This window comes from Sciurus carolinensis, chromosome 16, assembly GCF_902686445.1.
Source record: "Sciurus carolinensis chromosome 16, mSciCar1.2, whole genome shotgun sequence".
NCBI lineage: Eukaryota > Metazoa > Chordata > Mammalia > Rodentia > Sciuridae > Sciurus > Sciurus carolinensis.
The window spans coordinates 49,061,771-49,079,260 of NC_062228.1; the positions used below are offsets into that span (position 1 = coordinate 49,061,771).

At 57.8% G+C, this 17,490-nt stretch overlaps 3 protein-coding genes across 6 annotated transcripts; 1 reads left to right on the forward strand and 2 right to left on the reverse strand.

Annotated features, from left to right (window-relative positions):
• Positions 1–46: 46 nt before the first annotated feature.
• Ccer2 (coiled-coil glutamate rich protein 2) lies at positions 47–2,971 on the reverse strand. Of its 2 annotated transcripts, none has more exons than XM_047529958.1 (6): positions 2,844–2,971; positions 2,209–2,289; positions 1,975–2,015; positions 1,760–1,847; positions 930–1,441; positions 47–356 (listed from the first exon to the last, which is right to left on the reverse strand). In XM_047529958.1, exons 2-6 carry the CDS (start codon positions 2,243–2,245, stop codon positions 267–269), a joined length of 768 nt encoding a protein of 255 aa, XP_047385914.1. In that variant the 5' UTR covers positions 2,246–2,289; positions 2,844–2,971; the 3' UTR covers positions 47–266. The 2 variants fall into 2 exon arrangements, with proteins under 2 accessions (XP_047385914.1, XP_047385913.1); XM_047529957.1 differs by lacking the exon at positions 2,844–2,971 and adding an exon at positions 2,557–2,665.
• Positions 2,904–13,529, reverse strand: Sars2 (seryl-tRNA synthetase 2, mitochondrial). 3 transcript variants are annotated; one of them, XM_047529954.1, is made up of 16 exons: positions 13,241–13,529; positions 9,160–9,255; positions 7,771–7,800; positions 7,073–7,213; positions 6,947–7,001; positions 6,522–6,585; positions 6,206–6,311; positions 5,668–5,715; positions 5,379–5,487; positions 5,095–5,140; positions 4,924–5,011; positions 4,736–4,845; positions 4,089–4,182; positions 3,922–4,014; positions 3,755–3,820; positions 2,906–3,664 (listed from the first exon to the last, which is right to left on the reverse strand). In XM_047529954.1, the coding sequence occupies exons 1-16, from the start codon at positions 13,505–13,507 to the stop codon at positions 3,521–3,523; spliced, it is 1,557 nt and encodes a 518-aa protein (XP_047385910.1). In that variant the 5' UTR covers positions 13,508–13,529; the 3' UTR covers positions 2,906–3,520. The 3 variants fall into 3 exon arrangements, with proteins under 3 accessions (XP_047385912.1, XP_047385910.1, XP_047385911.1); XM_047529955.1 differs by having other exon boundaries at positions 3,363–3,499; XM_047529956.1 differs by lacking the exon at positions 7,073–7,213 and having other exon boundaries at positions 2,904–3,664.
• Positions 13,530–13,736: 207 nt separating this feature from the next.
• Mrps12 (mitochondrial ribosomal protein S12) lies at positions 13,737–16,801 on the forward strand. The gene is made up of 3 exons (XM_047529892.1): positions 13,737–13,804; positions 14,060–14,127; positions 16,003–16,801. Exons 2-3 carry the CDS (start codon positions 14,079–14,081, stop codon positions 16,368–16,370), a joined length of 417 nt encoding a protein of 138 aa, XP_047385848.1. The 5' UTR covers positions 13,737–13,804; positions 14,060–14,078; the 3' UTR covers positions 16,371–16,801.
• The last annotated feature ends 689 nt before the right edge of the window (positions 16,802–17,490 follow it).

Here is a 17,490-nt window from a genome sequence, read left to right on the forward strand (position 1 = left end):
CCGGCTCTCCAGGGTGCTGTGCCACATGCCAGGCCACAGTGGCTTTCTCTGTGCTTTATTCACTCAGGTATGCGGTGGGTGACAGGCGGGGGGGCTGTTTCCTGAGTTGAGACAGCCCAGACCTCCCAGCTCCCCTCAGGCTTGGTTCCAGAGCACACCCGTCCCCCCACCCAGGCTGAGGGGTGGAGTGGGGTGCCAGGTGGAGTGGGGGGCTTGGGGTCAACGGTCCCAGGCCCCAGGGTGCACTGGGGGAGGGCTGGGTGGGATCAGCCCTCCCTCCTGGCCGCCTGCCCCAGCATGGCGCTGGCCTTCTGCAGCTCCGCCCGCACGTGCTCCAGCCGCTGCAGGTCGTGCTCCTGCGGGGTCAGATGTGGGCAGTCAGCGACCCTTCACAGGCGGGCCACCTCAGCGGGTGCCTGTGAATGGAGGCCTGTGTCTTCTCACATGACCGGCCACGGTGGCCATCCCAGCCGTCAAGGGTCCACCTTGGTCGCCACAACCCCAGGAGAGTTGTTGGCCAGCATGACCAGCAGTGAGGTCCGTACTGACTGTCACAGCAGGAGCGGCCACTGGACTAGCAAAGGTGCCTGGTTTGGGTGACCCATTAGTGGTATGATGGCCGCTTGGGTTACTACCCTAAGTACGTGACCCTGCGTGACACAGCCATGGTGGCCAACTCCAGCCTAGGCACAGCAGCCGCTTTCATGGCGGCCAGCTTGCTCATTATGGGCTAGCAATGATGGTCGACCGAGAAGCTTCTGGCAATAATGGTGGCCTTCCTGGCGACTGTAGTTTCAGATAGAAGCCACCGTGGCCAAGTGGAGGCCTTGCCTGGGTGTCGTCTGGGTCACTGACTCATTTGTGGTGGATCTGGCCCTGCAGCCCAGCCCTGGGAGCTGTTTGGAGACCCCTCCCCGTCCTGTGCTCACCTCCCTCTCGGAAGCCTCTTCCTCCTCCTCCTGCTTGGCCTCAGGGCCTGGCCGCTGCTGCTGGTGAGGGTGGTGCGCAGGGTCCCTGTGCCTCTCTCCTCCGCCCCTGTCGGTCCCGTGCCGCAGGCTGTGGCGCCCACCCAGCATCTTCAAGCCTTTCTCCTCTTCCTCGAACTGGGCTGTCTCCTCGTCACTGGCCTTCTCTGTCACTTGCTTCTGGGGGCCCCCTGCCTCCTCTAGATGGCGCTTCCACAGGCTCTCGTGGTTCACGGGGCCCCTCTTCTCTTCCTCCTCCTCCTCTTCCTCCTGGCGGAGCCGGCTGTGCAGCTGCTCGTGGATGGCCTGCTCCTGCATCTCAGACGTGTGGGTCCTCTCCGCCGCCTCCTCTCCATCCTCGCCTCTCACCTCCTGGCTGGTCCTCATCTTTGCAGCCTCCCGCTTCTTGAAGTCCCCGTCCAGCCAGGCTTTCTCCCCCGGTGACAGGCAGCCGGAGGGCTCTGTCTCGCACATCTCTGGCAGAAAGAAACAGGATACTCTGTGCCTCAAACCAGAAACAACTGGGTCCTGAGTGAGGTCCCACGGGCGGACTGCCCAGGACAGGAGAGGGCAGGTGCGGGTGCTGCTCCCTGGCCGTCCCATCCTCTGCAGGAAGCCCTCAGGGCAGAGCTGGGGGGCGGGCTCTGCCGGACGGCAGCACCGGACAGGACCACATTACGCCAGCCGAAGGACTCTGGGGATGAGAAGCGGACAAGCTGTGCCAGGAGGGAGGGCGGGTGGAGGACCTGGCAGCTGGTGGGGTGAGTGGGGCTCCGGGAGCTCGGCCTCCTTACCTCTGTGGAGAAGAGCTGTGCAGGGTCCTCCCTGGACCTGGCCCAGGGTCAGCATCTCTGTGACCGCCTCTGCCAGACAGCGAGTTAGCTGGGGACAGGGGTGGGAGTGTCATGGGGGAGGCGGAGGGCAGGGGAGATGGGGAGGAGAGTGGAGGGACAGAGGGCACATGGGGTCACAGAAGAGGTGGGGCAGGGAGGGGGTCCACCCTTCTCACCTCCTCCTTGGAGGGTCTTGGTGCCCGGGGAGCAGCCATGGCTGTGGAGAAGGAGTGGGTGCTGACCTAGGTATGGGTCCTGGCTCCCTGGGCCACCTGCTCCCCTCCCCAGCCCACCTGCCAGGTGTGCCCACCCCACCGCGTGCAGCCCACGAAGCTAGTTGGAACCCATGGGCACTGCCCGGGCCCGGCTTCCCCAGCTGGCAGCCAAGGGCCTGGGTTCCTGGCACTCACCAGCCCCCAGCAGCAGGGCCAGCGGCAGCAGGAGCATGGTGGAGGCCAGGCCAGGCCAGGCTGGGCGATGGTTCCAGGTCCCTGGTGTAGGGCCAGGTGCCAGAGCCTTATAACCAGCGCAGGAAGCAGCACACCGCCCCGCCCCGTCCCAGCCTGCAGCCTGGGGACAGCTGCAGGGCGGCCCACCTATCAGACCCTCAATTATTCATGGGGACCCACGCCCCACATGCGCCCCGAGGCTTCAGGCCCTGGAGCCACAGCAGTGAACAGTCTGGCCGGCGCCGTGGCCTCGGGGCTGGTGCTGGACAAGGGGGTGCCAGCGATACACACTAGGTACACACTATGCACCTTGGACAGAGCACAGGTGTGGAGGCCATCACGACGTCCCCCACTCCGAGACGGGGCTGTGCAGGGCTCTGGGTAGGGGAGGGACGTGCCCTACTTGGGTGTTCACAGGCAGCAAAGGAAACAAGAGGCTTCTGTGACAATCCAAGTAGGGGACAATGGTTGGCAGGACTGGCAGAAGCCAGGGAGGAGAGGGCAGTGGACAGACCACGGCAATATCCCAAAGGTGAAGCTGCCAAGGTCACTGATGACCTGGACGGGGACATGAAAGAAGAATCTTTGAGGATGACCTGAAGGGTCGATGCGGAGATGGGGGCACCATGGCCGAAGGGTGCAGCGAGGAGCCGAGCAAGCTGGGCAGCGGGACCGAGGCTCAGCCTGGGCTCCTGAGCCTGTGAGGCTGCGACCCCACCTGGGCTGGGGCAGAGGGTGAGGCTGGGGCTCAAGGTGGCCACAGATGCCTGCCCTAGGGAAACAGGGACAAGCTCGGCCTCCTCACAGCTCCTCCGGGGGTCATCAGGGCACCCTGTGTGTGCCCCAGGGTTGCTGGACACTTGCGGCGAAGCCCCTTGCAGCTCCAGACCCTCTGATGACTGGGACCCCTCAGCAGTTGCCCAGAACCTCCGGAGGGCTGGCCAGAGGCATGGCCCTTGCTCACAGATGCACGGAGGCCTTTGTTCTGACCATTTATTGGGGGCTTTCTGCCCAGCAGTGAGGGGGGAAGGGGGAGGGCAGGAAGTCTGCTTCTCCCATCCCCAGACGTCCTGCTTACTGCTGCAGGCGGGGACCCCCAGCGGAGCAGGTCACCTCAGGGAGGCAGGGAGGAGGAGGGTCCACCCTGGAGCCCAGGTGTGGGGCCGACGTGCGTAACTCAGGTGTCACAAGGATTCAGGAAAAGAGGTCCCAGGGGTCCATGCCTCTGGAGCTCCAGGAAGCAGTGACAACCCTGCTGGTGATGGGGATGTCCTCAGCTGGAAGCCGGCTGGCCAGGGTGCCTGGGCTTCCGGGGCTGATTGGGACCAATGTACTGGAGAGGCACGTGGCTGGGGGCCGTGATCCGATTGGTGCCGAGGTAGGGCTGGAGGGCAGGGGGCACGAAGACCGAGCCATCCTGGGGACAGAGGAGGCCTCAGGACACCTGCCTGCCGCTGCCCAGGCCCCCACCCTCCCTCACTGGCTGGGGGGGACCCTCGCCCCACACCTCCTGCTGGTTGCTCTCCAGGAGGGCGATGAGAAGGCGGGGGACAGCGCAGGCCGTGGCGTTCACCTGGGGGACAGATGCGTCAGGACCTGAGCCCACCTGGGCCTGGCCCCTGGGAGGGTAGTGGGGCCGCTGGGCAGCGGGCGGCTCAGGGTGGGTGGCCTCACCGTGTGGGCGAATCGCAGCTCCCCGGCCTCCGTCCGGAACATGATGTGGAGGCGCCGGCTCTGGAAGTCCGTGCAGTTAGAAGCACTGGTGACCTGGGTGGGAGAGGGACTGAGAAGGTGGCCATGGGGCAGGCCCGTGCTTCCACGTCCCTGCCCTGTGGGCTCACCTCTCCAAAGCGGCCTCGGCCAGGCATCCAGGCCTCGATGTCGAACTTGCGGTAGGCGGGAAGGCCCAGCTCCTGGGTGGGCATGTCTAGGACCCTGTGGACACGGGCAAGGGCATGAGGAAAGCTGGCGGCCGAGAGGTGAAGGAAGGAGGGGAGGCTCCGAGGGCTGACGGACGGTGTGAAACGCAAGAGGACGGAAGTGCCAAGTGGGAGATGGCACAGGGAGGCGGGCCAAGAAGGGCCTGCTGGAGGGACAGGCACGAGCCAGCGTCCTCCCCTCTGAAAGAGCACCCTAGCTCTTCACAGTGATCAACGGATAAAGTCTGCCTTTCTCAGCTTTAAGGACAGGGGACAGTGATGCCTGGGTCCTCCCTTCCCACCCTGCTTTCCACTGGATGGGAAGAGGCACCCTGGGCCTGCAGGAGAGGCAGGGCCCCGGAGAGGGGAGCAGTCTGGCTGCGCCTGCTCCTGTGAAGGACTGCGATGACTGACAGAAGACAGACAGACAGACACCCTGGACACATCCTGTAAGCCTCATAAGAGAAAGAGGAGGCAAAGGGTGCTGCAGATGGGGGAGTGCCCGCCAGGCCCATGTCCTCCTTGGCCCCGCCCTCTGCCACCCACTGGGACCTGGCCACTCTCCGCACCGGAAGTGCAAGCCCAGCTCCGTCAAGATCTCCACCTGAAGGGACAGGAAGTCCTCCAGCAGCTGTGAGCTCTGCTCCAGCCCTGGGCCTGTCACTCCAAACATCTCCACCTGGACAGGGCAGGGCAGAGTCAGGAGGCCAGGGGTGGTCAGGTGCCGCCCTTGCCAGCCAGTCCCAGCCACACCGACCTTGGTGAAGTGGTGCACTCGATAGAGCCCCCACGGCTCCTTCCCCGTGTCCGTCTCGGCCCGGTAGCAGGTGCTGGGACAAACCATCCTGGTGGCAACGAGTGAGGTCAGATCAGGGAGGGCAGAACACACGTCACAGGTTGGGTAGGGTCTAAAGGAACTGAGTGTCACCTGACTGGCAGGTCCCTGACAGCCACTGCGTGGTCCATGAAGTAACCTGGGAGGAGAAGCGGGTGGGACAGGGTCAGCTGAGGCTGCCAACCCCGCAGGAAGCCTTTGTGAGATGCAGAAAAGGCATTCCTTCTGGTTCGAGCACGTGGCTGGCCTGTCACTGTCCTGCTGAGCAGTAAACCACCTACACAACTACACGCTGGCCCTCGTCCTGGCGGGTGGCTTCCCCGTCTCGTTGTCCCAACAGTCCCTGCCACTCCCCCCCCATCCCGGCAGGCGCTCACCTGCCAGCCCCACCTCAGCTGTGCCAGCCAGGCTGAGGTCTTCGAAGCGGGAGGGGTCGATGTTGTAGATCTGGGACGGGGTGGCATTTGGCGTCATCCCACAGCCTTCCTGGGGAAGGCCGGGGGGTCAGGCACCCTCGGTCTCTCCTATTTTGAAGTCACAGCCCCAGCCCCTCCCAGAACCTCCCAGTATGGCCTGACCCCTGGACCCAGCCCGGGTGCTCTCCCCAGGGAGGCCCCTGGTCCTCTGGCCTGGGCCCAGTCAGGGCCTGCGTCCAGGGTCACTCACAAACACAGCTCCTCGGAGAAGGTCTGGCACCGTCATGGGGGTGAAGCCCTGTGGGGGTGGGAATCACGTCAGGACCCCCTGCGGACCCAGGTCAGTCCTGAAGGAGGGACACTGCACAGTGCGCGTCTGATCCCTTGTCACCCCAAAGCCCAACCCAGTGCAGAGGGACTGAGAAAGGCCTGAGCGGGGCCCCGGCGGGGGTGTCCCCGTTACTGGGCTCTCTCTGCTGCAGGTGCCCCTTCAACTCTGCTTCCTGCCCTCAGGTCACCCCGTGGAGGGCAGCTGGAGGGGTCCTGCAAAAGCACAGGTCTGACCACAACCTCCCCTGCTTAGAGCCTCCCATGGCCCCCGAGGGCCCGTGGGAGATGGCCAGTCCCTCACCAGTGCCAATGCCACCCCATCTCTAACGTGGGGACGGCAGTGCTCGCCTCGTAAGGCTATTGTAAGAATTCAACATGTCAAATTACGTGGAAGCTCGGAGAACAGTGACCAGAGCCGGGTCGCGCCCCTCCCAGAGGCCCTCCCATGCTGGCCGTACCCGGCAGACCAACTTGTTGAGGGTGAAGTTGACCAGGCCGTGCTGCAGAAGGGCCCCAGCCCCACGGAGGTAATAGGAGCGGTGGCCGGACACGTGGGACAGGCGCCTGGGGGACAGAAAGACAAGGGGTGCACGCGGGCCAGGGCTGGGGGGGAAGGAGACTCAGTGCCTGGGGTAGAAGCCCAGCTGCCAGGCGGGGCTGGCATCAAACATTCATGCTGGGCAGGGCCCTGGCATTGCCACAGGCCGGCAGAGCCCGGGGCAGGCGCGGCTGCCAGCTGCGAGGCGGGATGGCAGGGCGGGGACAGGGCCTCACTTCTGACGGATGATGTCAAGCTTCTCGCCAATTTCCAGGTGGCCCCGGGGTTGGAAGGAGAAAGCTGAATGTGGGTGAAAAGCAGTGAGGTAAGAGGGGAAGGAGGGGTGGGGGAGGGAGGACGGCCAGAGGTCAGGAAGGACTGTGCAGAGGCGGACCAGCCGGAGGAGACAGAACGGGAACCTCGGAGAAGTGGGAAGCGCTGGGAGGCCGAAAAGCCGAGGAAGAGGGGCGCAGAAGGAGAAGGGGGGAGTGAGTCAGGCACGCAGAGGCAGGGGAGCAGGGACGCCCCAGCCAGGGCCAGGGAGGGAGGCGGGGCCAGCCCAGCGGGGAGGACAGGGAGGGAGCTGACTACTGCCAGGGACACGAGGCTCTGACCCGGGGCCCCAGGCCCAGGCAGCTCCCTGGCCTGGGGTGTGGCCCACCTGGCTTTTCTCCAACGACACGGAGCACGCGGGCCTGGCTCTCGTCCCCGATGGGCTGTAGGGAGACACATGTGGGGAAGGTGGACGAGGCGGGCCGGGCCCTCCCTGCCACCCGGCAGCACTCACGGTGTCAGGGTGGGTCTGGTTGGGCAGCCGCAGCGCCTGCAGGTAGAACTGCTCCTGAAGCTGCGTCTCCCGGGGGTGTAGGAGCGTGAGCTGCTTCCGGATCTCCCGGCCGCGGGCCCGCAGACCCTGATACCGAGGGTCCTGGAGGCAGGACAAGGGTCAGCCCGGGAGAGTGGAGGAGCTCCGGCCAGCTGGACCTCAGCCCTCGCTGGCAGAACCTCTGCGGTGGCATTCGTCGCTCTTCTTGTGGTCCAGCATCCCGACCTTCCTTCTTCCTTCCCTTTACCACGTGGCAGGTTCGCAGGGCCAAGGCTCACACCTGGACGCTGGAACCTTCTAGTGCTTTGGCCACAGTGACTGGCTCAGAAACAGACACATGACCTGAGCTGAATTCATGAGACGGAGCCCCAGACTCTGGCTGGAACTATCAGGAAAGTGGGCCTGATCCCACCTTCCCCTTCCACAAGGAGAACGCTAGGCTGAGGACAGAAAGCAGTCCAAATGTGGAGCCAGCGTCTGGATCCAGCCACACCTGAAGCCAGTCTTCTTAGTTTCATGAATCAATAGAGCCAGGTTCCCCCCACCCCCAAATGCGCTTGAGTTGTGCTTTCTGTCATTTACAATGGCAGAATCGTTACCGATATGGTACCCTCCCTGCCCACCCCTGACCAGGCCAAGAGGTGAACTCCCTGGAGTACCTGCTGCATTTGGCTGTGGTCCTGGTTCACCTGGTGGAAAGAGAAGAGGTGGAAGGAAGGGGCGATTAGGGTGATAAACTCGCAGGGTGTTGCCTGCTATCAGTGCTCAGCAGGGACTTTCCACCAGTTTCCCTGCGGGTGAAGCCACAGAGAGGCAAGGCGACAGACCACACCTGCGGCTGTTTTTATTTATTTATTATTGTGTGTTTTTCATTTGGTTTGATTTTTTTTTTAAATTTTTTGGCGTTACTTTAATTTTCTCAGGGCTGCTCTATCACTGAGCCGCATCCCCAGCCCCTTTTTATTTTTTAGCTTGAGACAGTCTTGCTAAGTTGTCCAGGCTGGCCTTAAACTTGAGATCCTCCTGCTTCGGTTTCTGAGTGGGACCGCAGATGTGCGGCAGCTCTCTGACAAGCTGTCCCCTCAGGCCAGGCTGTGGGGGAGTTCTCGCCTGACCCTACCTCATGACCCACTCTGAGGTTAGCCTCGATGTGGTCCCCATTTGGAGACGAGAGAACCCAGGTTCAGGGAAGGAAAAGTGAGAATGTGGCCCTGGCCTCTGATGTCCTGAACCCGCCACGGTCCAGAGCAGCCAGGGCGTCGGCAGGTCTGAGTGCCGGGTGTCTACCAGGGCTGTGCCCTCAGGCCCATCGCTTCCCCTCCATCGCCCCACCTGTGACGTTGGACGGTGGCCGGACCCCTGGCAGGGAGCTGGGCGGCTTCTCTTTGAACCCTGCAGATGGGTGGTTGTGTGCTGGTCATCTGCCTCCACGCACACAGCCCGTGGCCGGCGCCCAGGGGAGAGCTAATCATGGACGGCTGGCCTCTGGGATGAGGTGTGAAGAGCCACTCCTGTCTGCCCTGAGCGACAGCCTCAGCCCAGGCTCTCCTGAAGCCCTGGGTGGCAGACACCCTGGTCTTCTGATCCAGGGTCCTGCTTTCTCCTTCCCCACGGAACCCCTGGTCCACCCCCCCAGGCAGTGGGCGGGTCCCGCTCGGGGCTGGCTAACGACAGCATGAAGCCGTCGGCAGGGACTCTCGTCTCTCTTGCTGATGACTGGGTGGGGTGGGTGCCTGGGCCCGCAAGAGGTGAGAGGGCTCTGCTTAGGGAACGGGCTCCGTGCTCTTGGAAAAGGCGCCAAGCCAGAGAAGCCTGTTTCCCGCCTCTGGAGGAGTCAGGCAAGGTGGCAGCGACCGAGGACGGGTGACAGAGAAACCGAGGGCAGAGCAAGGCGCAGACTTGGGCGGGGATGCTGGGCAGAGTGGTTGATTTATCCCCTGGGATGCCGGGGCCCTGGCCACTGTCACGTGAAACTCTTGGAGCACACAGTTCGCGCGCCTTGCGCGGCGCCCTCGCTGCTGCTCCCCCTGCTCAGGACCCCTGCTCACCAGCAGCGCCCGCACGGCCTCCGTCACAGCCTCCTTCTCTGCCTCCAGGCTCCGGATCTGCTCCCGCAGCTGCCTCAGCTCCTGCCAGGCTGCGATCTGGGGTTGGACACAGGAGGGAAAGGTGAAGCCCTGACTTCTCACTGCACCTCACCCCACGGGCCACCGGGACCTGCGGTGTCCCAAGGCGGAGTCCCCCACTGTCCCCCGCGGCCTTTCTCCCCACCCCTGCTCAGAAGCACCCTTCCCTGATGTTTTGGTGGCACGTGGCCCTGAACTAAGACACAGGTCCCATCCTCCTTGGCAGCTGCTTTCGTCCTTGTGACCAAGACAACCGTTGATGGACAAGCATGGAAGTGCCTGTGACTCTGGAGTCGCCTCGCTGAAGAAAAGACCCCATTCTGGACTTTTGCTCACTCCCTGTGGACTGGATGATGGACCCTGAAAAAGGTTTCCCTACAGAAACCCTCTCCAAGTTCAGGGCGTGAGCCCTAGCAACTCTATGGACTGAGTGTCTGTGGCCAGGCTCCGAGTTGTGTGTGTGGTGTTTTTGTTTTTTGGGGTTTTTTTGGTACTGGGGATTGAACCTGGGGTGTTTTACCACTGAGCTACATGCCCAGCTCTTTTTAAAAATTTTGAGACAGGTCTCACTAAGCTGCCCAGGTTGGCCTCAAACTTGGGTCCTCCAGCCTCAGCCTCCTGAGTTGCTGGGATTACAAGCATGCACCAGGGCACCTAGTCCCCAAATTCATATGCTAAAATCCTAACCCTCCACGTGAAGGCACTAGGAGGTGGAGCTTTTGGGAAGGTCACAGTTCATAAGGGTGCTGCCCTGACGAATGCAGCTAGTGCCCTTGTAAAAGAGATCACAGTCGCTCCCTTCTCCTCCCACCACGAGGACGAGGACGCAGAAGATGGCGCCTATGAACCAGACACCAAATCTGCTAGTGCCTTGATCGTGGGCTTCCCGGTCTCCAAAACTGAGTAACAAGTTTGTTGTTTATAAGCTGCCTGGTCTATGGTATTCTGTTACAGCATCCCAGACTATGACAATGAATTGTAAATTGACATTTAGGATTCTAAACACTCTGAAAAATTAAGAGTAAAATATGCATGGCATAAAATTTGCCATTTTAACCATTTAGAAGTGTCTGGTTCCGTGACACTAAGTACACTGTTGGGGCACCATGGCCATCATCCAGCTCTAGAATGGTTTCATTTTCCCCAACTGAAACCCTGTACCCGCTGAACAGCGATTCCCCATCACCAGCCCTCACCCCAGACCCCTGCAACCACCATCCTACTTTCTGTCTCTAAGAAGAATTCTTGGAACCTCACAGAAGTGGGAAAATGCAACATTTGCCCTTTTGATCCAGCTTATTTCACTTAGCACAATGTCTTCAAGGCTCGCCTAGGCTGTGGCACGTATGGGAAGTTCCTTTTCAGGGGTGAATGAAACTCCATTGTGCGTATACATCACATTTTGTTTCTCGACTCATTCACTGAGTGACACCTGAGTCGTTTCTGCCTTGCTGCTCTCGTCAACAATGCTGCTCTGAACAGGAGCGTACCAACGCCTGTTTGGGCTTTCAGTTCTTTTGGATATTTACCCGGAAGTGGAACTGCTGGATCATGTAGTAATTCTGTTTCACTTTTTGAAAAGTGGGACACTACTTTCCACGGCAGCTGCACTGTCTGACATTTCTGGCTGCTATGTGTAAGGACTCCGATTCGTTATAACACAGTTCTTGACAACGTTTGTTATTTTTCTGCCCCTTCTTTTTGGTGATGGGGAAATGCTCTACAAAAGCGACGCCCCCAGCCTTGAGTTTGTTTTCATAATAGCCAACACCATGGGCGTCTGTCTTATCCACTGTCTGCTGTTACAACGAAATGCCGGAGGCTAGGTCATTTATAATGGAAAGCACATCATGGTTACAGAGGCTGAAAGTCCAAATCAGATGGCGGCATCTGTGGAGGGCTTTGAGCTGTGTCATAACTTGGCAGAAAAGTGAAGGGCAAGTGGGTGTGAGACAAAACAGGAGTGGTGGCCTTGCTTTATAAGAAACCACTCTCAAGACAGCTGACCCCCTCAGAGAAAGGTACCGATCCCTCTGAACTAATCACCTCTGAAAGGACCCCCACCTCTCGATGCTGTTACATGGGGGATCGATTTTTCACCATGAGTTTTGGAGGAAACAAACCACATCCAGATCATAGTAGGGTGTCATCAAGCACTTTAAAAACAAAAGAGAATTTAAAAAAAAAATGCTTCACACATGCTAAGAGCAGAATATTTTGGTTTCAATTGTGGGTGTGTGGACTGGGTTGGGATGTGAAATATATTTCTTACTCTTGGCCACAAAGACTGGAAAACCCTATTAAAGGCCGTGACATTCTAAATTACCTACGTGTCCACCGCACGGAATGCTCCACCCAACACCTTGGCTCTCGTGATCGCTGGTCCCTCCACCTGGAACACACCTCTTCCCTCATCCTCTGGATCTCACTCAATCCACCAATCTTGACCTACTGCCACCCACCTCCCGAGCCCGCTCCAGATTGCTCTCCTTTGCTTCCACAGCACTTATCACAGATTATAATTCTGTACTTATAACTGAATGTGAAGTACTCGTTTTACTAGACTGAACTCGGATCATCTTACTCATGGGAGAGAATAATGAGGCAAAGACTGGAATCTAGAGTCAAGACAACACAGGTTTAGGGCTGAGGCTGTAGCTCAGTGGTAGAGCGCTTGCCCAGCACGTGAGGCACTGGGTTAGAATCTCAGCAACACACATTAATAAAATAAAGGTACTGTGTTCATCTACAACTAAAAAAATACTAAAAAAACAAACAAACAAGAAGACAACACAGGTTCAAATTCCTTCCCACTGCTACCACCTACCAGCATTATGATCTTGAGCAACTAAACTTCTCTGAGCCTTATTTTCCCTCTGATAAAATCAGGGAAATAACAGCACTTAGTTCACAGGGTTGCTGCAAAAATAGTGACTCTAAAGTGTAAAAAGCATTTAGAATAGGTTGGTAGGGAGTCCAAGAGCAGCTGGGAAGACGTGCGGATCCTATTATATTAAGCACACCACCAGAGATATGGTGACCCTGATTCTACTTCCCTAGCATGTAATGTTATGCACGTGCTTGGGATACTATATTTATTTACCTATAAGTGGTGCTGAGGATCAACCCCAGTGCCACACACATGCTAGGCTAGGCAAGTATTCTACCTCTGAGCCACAACCCCAGTATATTATTACTATTCACCACCTATTCTCAACACCTGGAATACTAAAACACAATAGATGCTTCTTCTTCTTCTTTTTTTTTTTTTTGGTTGCTGGGGATCGAACCCAGGGCCTTGTGCTAACAAGGCAAGCACTCTACCGACTGAGCTATCTCGCCAGCCCCCACAATAGATGCTTCTTAAAATACATGCTCAATAGAACCATTCACCATTCATTCTTTTTTTTTTTTTGGAACTAGGGATTGAACCCAGGGGCATTCAACCACTGAGTCACATTATCGGCCCTTTTAATATTTTTATTTTGAGGCAGGGTCTCACTGAGTTGCTTAGGGCCTCGCTAAATTGCTGAGGGTCTTTTAACTTGCGATCCTCCTGCCTCAGCCTCCAGAGCCGCTGGGATTACAGGCCTGAGCCACTGCGCCCAGCAAACCACTCATCCTTAAACTATTCACTTCTCTCTCCAAAAAGCAAGAGCTTCACCCCTTATTCCCATCTGATTTACACCCCATTCATTTTTCTTTGTAGCCTTAGGGTAAGCCCGGCAAGAGGCTGGAGTACAGAGGGTACTGGTAAGTTCCTGGAGCATGGTAGGTACCCAGTGCACATTATGAAATGGACGCAAGATGGCACAGAAGGCATCTTTAGTATATAGCATGGTCTCGGGATACAGCAGGGATAAGTGCCACATAAGTGAATGCCAAGTACAATATACTGGCTAAACCTGAAAAGGAACTAAAAATTCCTTAGCTGCCCCCCGCCGCGCATCGCCTTCGAAAGCGCATCTTGCCAGCCTAGTCAGCCGGGCGCAAGCGCACTCACGATCGCAGGCAGGTCAGCCGGCCGCAGCTCCCCCTTGCGGAGGTCCAGGGCGCGCGCCGCCTCTTCTGGGCATGCGCACAGAGGCTCCATGTCCAGCTGAGGGAGCGCGCTGTAGCCCTCGCGCGCGTGCTCGTACAGGAGGTTCCGGTTTCGTTTCTCTGTAGCGAAACTCCTCCTTGGGTTCTGGCTGGAGATGCAATCTCCCTGGGACCGGAGTCCTCGACGAGTCAACAAAGGCCACAAGCGCCGAGCCATGGACGCAGCCATCTTGGAATGGGAACAAAGAGGCACGCACCCTTTGTCCCGCCCACTCTGCGTTCAGACCAATTAAAATGCAGTTCTACTGCTCCGGATGAGCCAATCAGACTCTGGAAGAGTTTGCCTTTTCCGTGCCTTGAACACTGTTCAATGGGGAACGTGGACCGAGATAGACTCTTTTGTTGTCCAATCGTCGTCTGTGCCCCACCCCCTCGGGGACGAACCAGCCAATCACTGCCTCGGTAGCACCCGGAAAGGGTTTGAGGCGGATTCAGCGTGTGTGCGTACCGTGCAAGGGTCGGTGAGGTCAGTGCAATCCTCCCGGCCCGCTCCCTCTCGCGTTTACCGTTCCCTTTTGTATGTGGACGAGGACATTTGGGTCCCGGGGATCCTACTCAGAGCGAGGCTAAATTTGTGAAAGGACTCTGGCTGTGTGGTTAGACCTTTAGAGGAAGTTCCGTAGATTTAACAGGCTCTGAGAGCGGGACTGGGAGAATTTGAACCCTTTTGTGACTACGGACACTTTATCCTCCTTTCTGAATCTCTCAGTCCCAAACACAGGGACGCACCAGGCGGCGGGATGTCCTGGTCTCGTCTTCTCCTTGGCCTCAACAGGTCCCTAAGTCGTGGTAAGTTGGGGGCTTGTGCTGTAGGGACTGAGTTCTCTTTGAGGTTTGTGTGCCTCTCTCAGAGCCCGGATGGAATCAGTGGGTTTAAATCAGTACGCACCTGCTATGTTTTTGGCGGCGCTCTAGCTGCAAAAGCAAGAGGTGGTGGCAAGCAGATGCATTGATTGTTACTTTGACTTACAGTCATGCCCCGCATAACGACATTGAGGACCGAATACGCAGTGGTGATCCCATTAGACTATATTGCCCAGAGATGTCCTAACCTTTTTAGTTTGTGTAAAAACAACGTGTGATCGCACAACGCAGTTGGTGAATTTACTGCTGCACGTCTGTAATCCCTGCGATTAAACTGATTCAACTGGTGTTTATCAGCCTAGTAGGTGCTGAGTACTAAAAGAACTTCTCAGACGTCCTGCCTGGTATGAGGCATTTCATTCACCTATTTACTGTGCCAGCCTTTCTTAAGCCCTTCTGTTTGCCATTCCCCAAGGATCACAAAGGTGGGTAAGACAGGCCTGCTCCCTGCCTTGGGAAGCAGAGCTATCTGGAAATACATTGTTTCGGGGTAGTTTCACAAACACCATTGAGGAGGGAGACATGGTCATAGTGCCTGGGATGCAGATGAGGAAACTGAGGCACTGACCAGCCAAGTCTTGCTCAAGAACTCATCACTAGTCAGAGCCATTCTAGAAAAGATTCTTTCCTTTTGAGGATTCTGCTGTTGCTCTTGACAGAAGGAGACATGGGAGTGGGCAAGAGAGCAAGGGCCTGCCCTGGGGTGCTGATGGGGCATCTGTGCTAGTGACAGAGAGAGAGGAGAAGGAGGTAGATAGATGTATGACACTACAACCTCCGCCCAAGAACTTGCACAGGACCCAGTGCTCCCTGTTGGCTGCCGTTGTCTGTATTATTGGGACCAAGACATAGTAGGTGCTCAGTAAATCTTTGTTTCTGAGAAGCCAGTTGTCTTTGAATCTTATTGCACCCTACATCTAGTCTGTGAGTAAATCCTGTTGGTCTTCATTGGAAATACATCTCCCTCCCCTACCCCCACTACCACCTGCCTTTTCTTAGACTGCACCACAGCCACAATAGTCTCCTCTCTGTTGGTGTTTTGGGGATCCTGCTGGAGCAGCATGAGAAAGGGGCCAGTGGGCAGAGAAGTAATGGGCAGGTTGTACCTCGTGGGCCATCCTTCCCTCCTGGCAATGGAACCACTGTGGGAATCAGAACAGGGGAGGGCTGTGACCCAACTTGTGTGCAGGCTTCCCTGGCTGCGTGTTTAGGAGCAGCCTGCAGATGCAGGGAGACTTGGGGAGAGGAGGAGGGTCGATGAGCCCAAGCTGAAGACAGAGCTGGACCACACTAAGATGGGCATGGGGAGGAGGGAAGGGAGCTGGCGGGTTCTGGCCTGAGGTGAAGGCCAAACGGCCAGGATGTGCTTCCAGGTTGGGTGGGGGTTTGAGAGGGGGCATGGCAGCTGCAGGAATACCCGAGGGCTGCTGCAGCGACAGCCCGCGTGTGTGCACCCACAGCCCAGAGCGAGTGCTCATGTGTCTAAACAGCAGGCAGATGAACACCTTCTTTGAAGAATACCATGAGTTGGGGCTGGGGAGATAGCTCAGTTGGTAGAGTGCTTGCCTTGCAAGCACAAGGCCCTGGGTTAATTTATGTAAAGTGCTTCAAACAATCTGACAGGAGGTGGTTGCTCAATAAACAGCTGTTGTTACTATGGTCCGTAATACCCCAGATGTAAACAAATGCATCCTGGTAAAGTGCTTGGATGGATGCCTAGAATGCGGCACTGAGTTGCTGGCTGTCATCTGTGTGCTGGGACAATGACTGCTTTCCACCCTCCCCGTTGTGTCTTTCCAGGCCTAGCCCTGGCACCCCAGCCCTGGGCCACCCGCTCCATGGCTACACTGAACCAGATGCACCGCCTGGGGCCTCCAAAGCGGCCACCTCCACGTCTGGGCCCCACTGAGGGCCGGCCACAGCTGAAAGGCGTGGTTCTGCGCACCTTCATCCGCAAGCCCAAGAAGCCCAACTCGGCCAACCGCAAGTGCTGCCGCGTCCGACTCAGCACAGGTCGCGAGGCGGTCTGCTTTATCCCCGGTGAGGGCCACAACCTGCAGGAGCACCACGTTGTCCTCGTGCAGGGTGGCCGCACCCAAGACCTGCCGGGAGTCAAGCTCAAGGTTGTACGGGGCAAATACGACTGTGGCCACGTGCAGAAGAAGTGACCAGTGGGCAGGCAGAGGCTTGGATGCCCTGCAGAGCCGGAAACCTTGTGGGCCTCCAGCAGGTCCTTGAAGGTCAGCTCCTCCTGTTCTCGAGGCAGCCAGTCCTGATTGAAAGCCCACTCTGCCTCTCCCCTAGGACCACCACAGCCCATAAGGGTCCCTGGGTGCTGGGGAAAAGGCATCTCTCGGCACCCTTGGCTTCTGTCTAGTGTTGGCCTGAAGGGCCTCTTCTGCCATCACCCGGAAGCACACAGGTCCCCATGGTTGTGATGTAACACCCCCCCTTGTGCAGCGTTTGCCCTCTGGTGTGGCTGGGGCAGCTGCCATCCTCTCTGGACCTCCGTTTGCTCTTCCAAAAAATAATTCCATTTGCAGTGTCCCCTCTGTTTTGTTTGGTGAAGATTAAACTACGTGCTCTTGTGTGTAGCGCATGCGTGTAGTGCTGCTGTTTTAAGCTGTGAAGTCAAATAGGCAGCACAGACAGCCCCACCCTCAAGGGTGGGCATCAGGCAATGGCAGCCACTCTAGTGTGATGTTGAAGGGGTGTGAGGGGGTTCAGCAGCCCCTTACAGTTCACAGAGCATCTTGCTGTGTCTGCAGACGGGAATGCTGCCTGGTGCATGAGTTGCTGATAAAAACCAATTACATCTAAGAAAGAAAGGATTAAACAGGGTATGCTGCTTCAGGCCTGAAAACCTGACTTGATGTTGGCAGACCCACACCTGGGTTCAAACTGGGGCGGTCCCCACTCTGGGCCTGTTTCCAAATGGCACCGATGGTAAGACACTGACCTCATGGTCCAGTGCTTGGCCATATTTGATTTGAAGATGTGGGAGTGGTGTTTTCATTATTGGGCTTGGAGCCCGGCTCTGGTCCAAGGCCTGCCTCCCTTGCACACTGGTGACCTGTAGTAATAGGTTATTTAAATGCTGAGCCTAGACTAAATGACATTGATAAGGACACCTGCCTGAGAGCTGTTGGGAGGACCACTGAGGACAGGCCTGGGAGCCACCCAGTGCAGAGCCCTCTGGGTTCTGCAAGCTCGTCTCTGCCTGCACTGCACGAGCCACGTGGCCTCCTGACATTCTCGTGATTCTAAACCTGACACTATGGGTCCTCT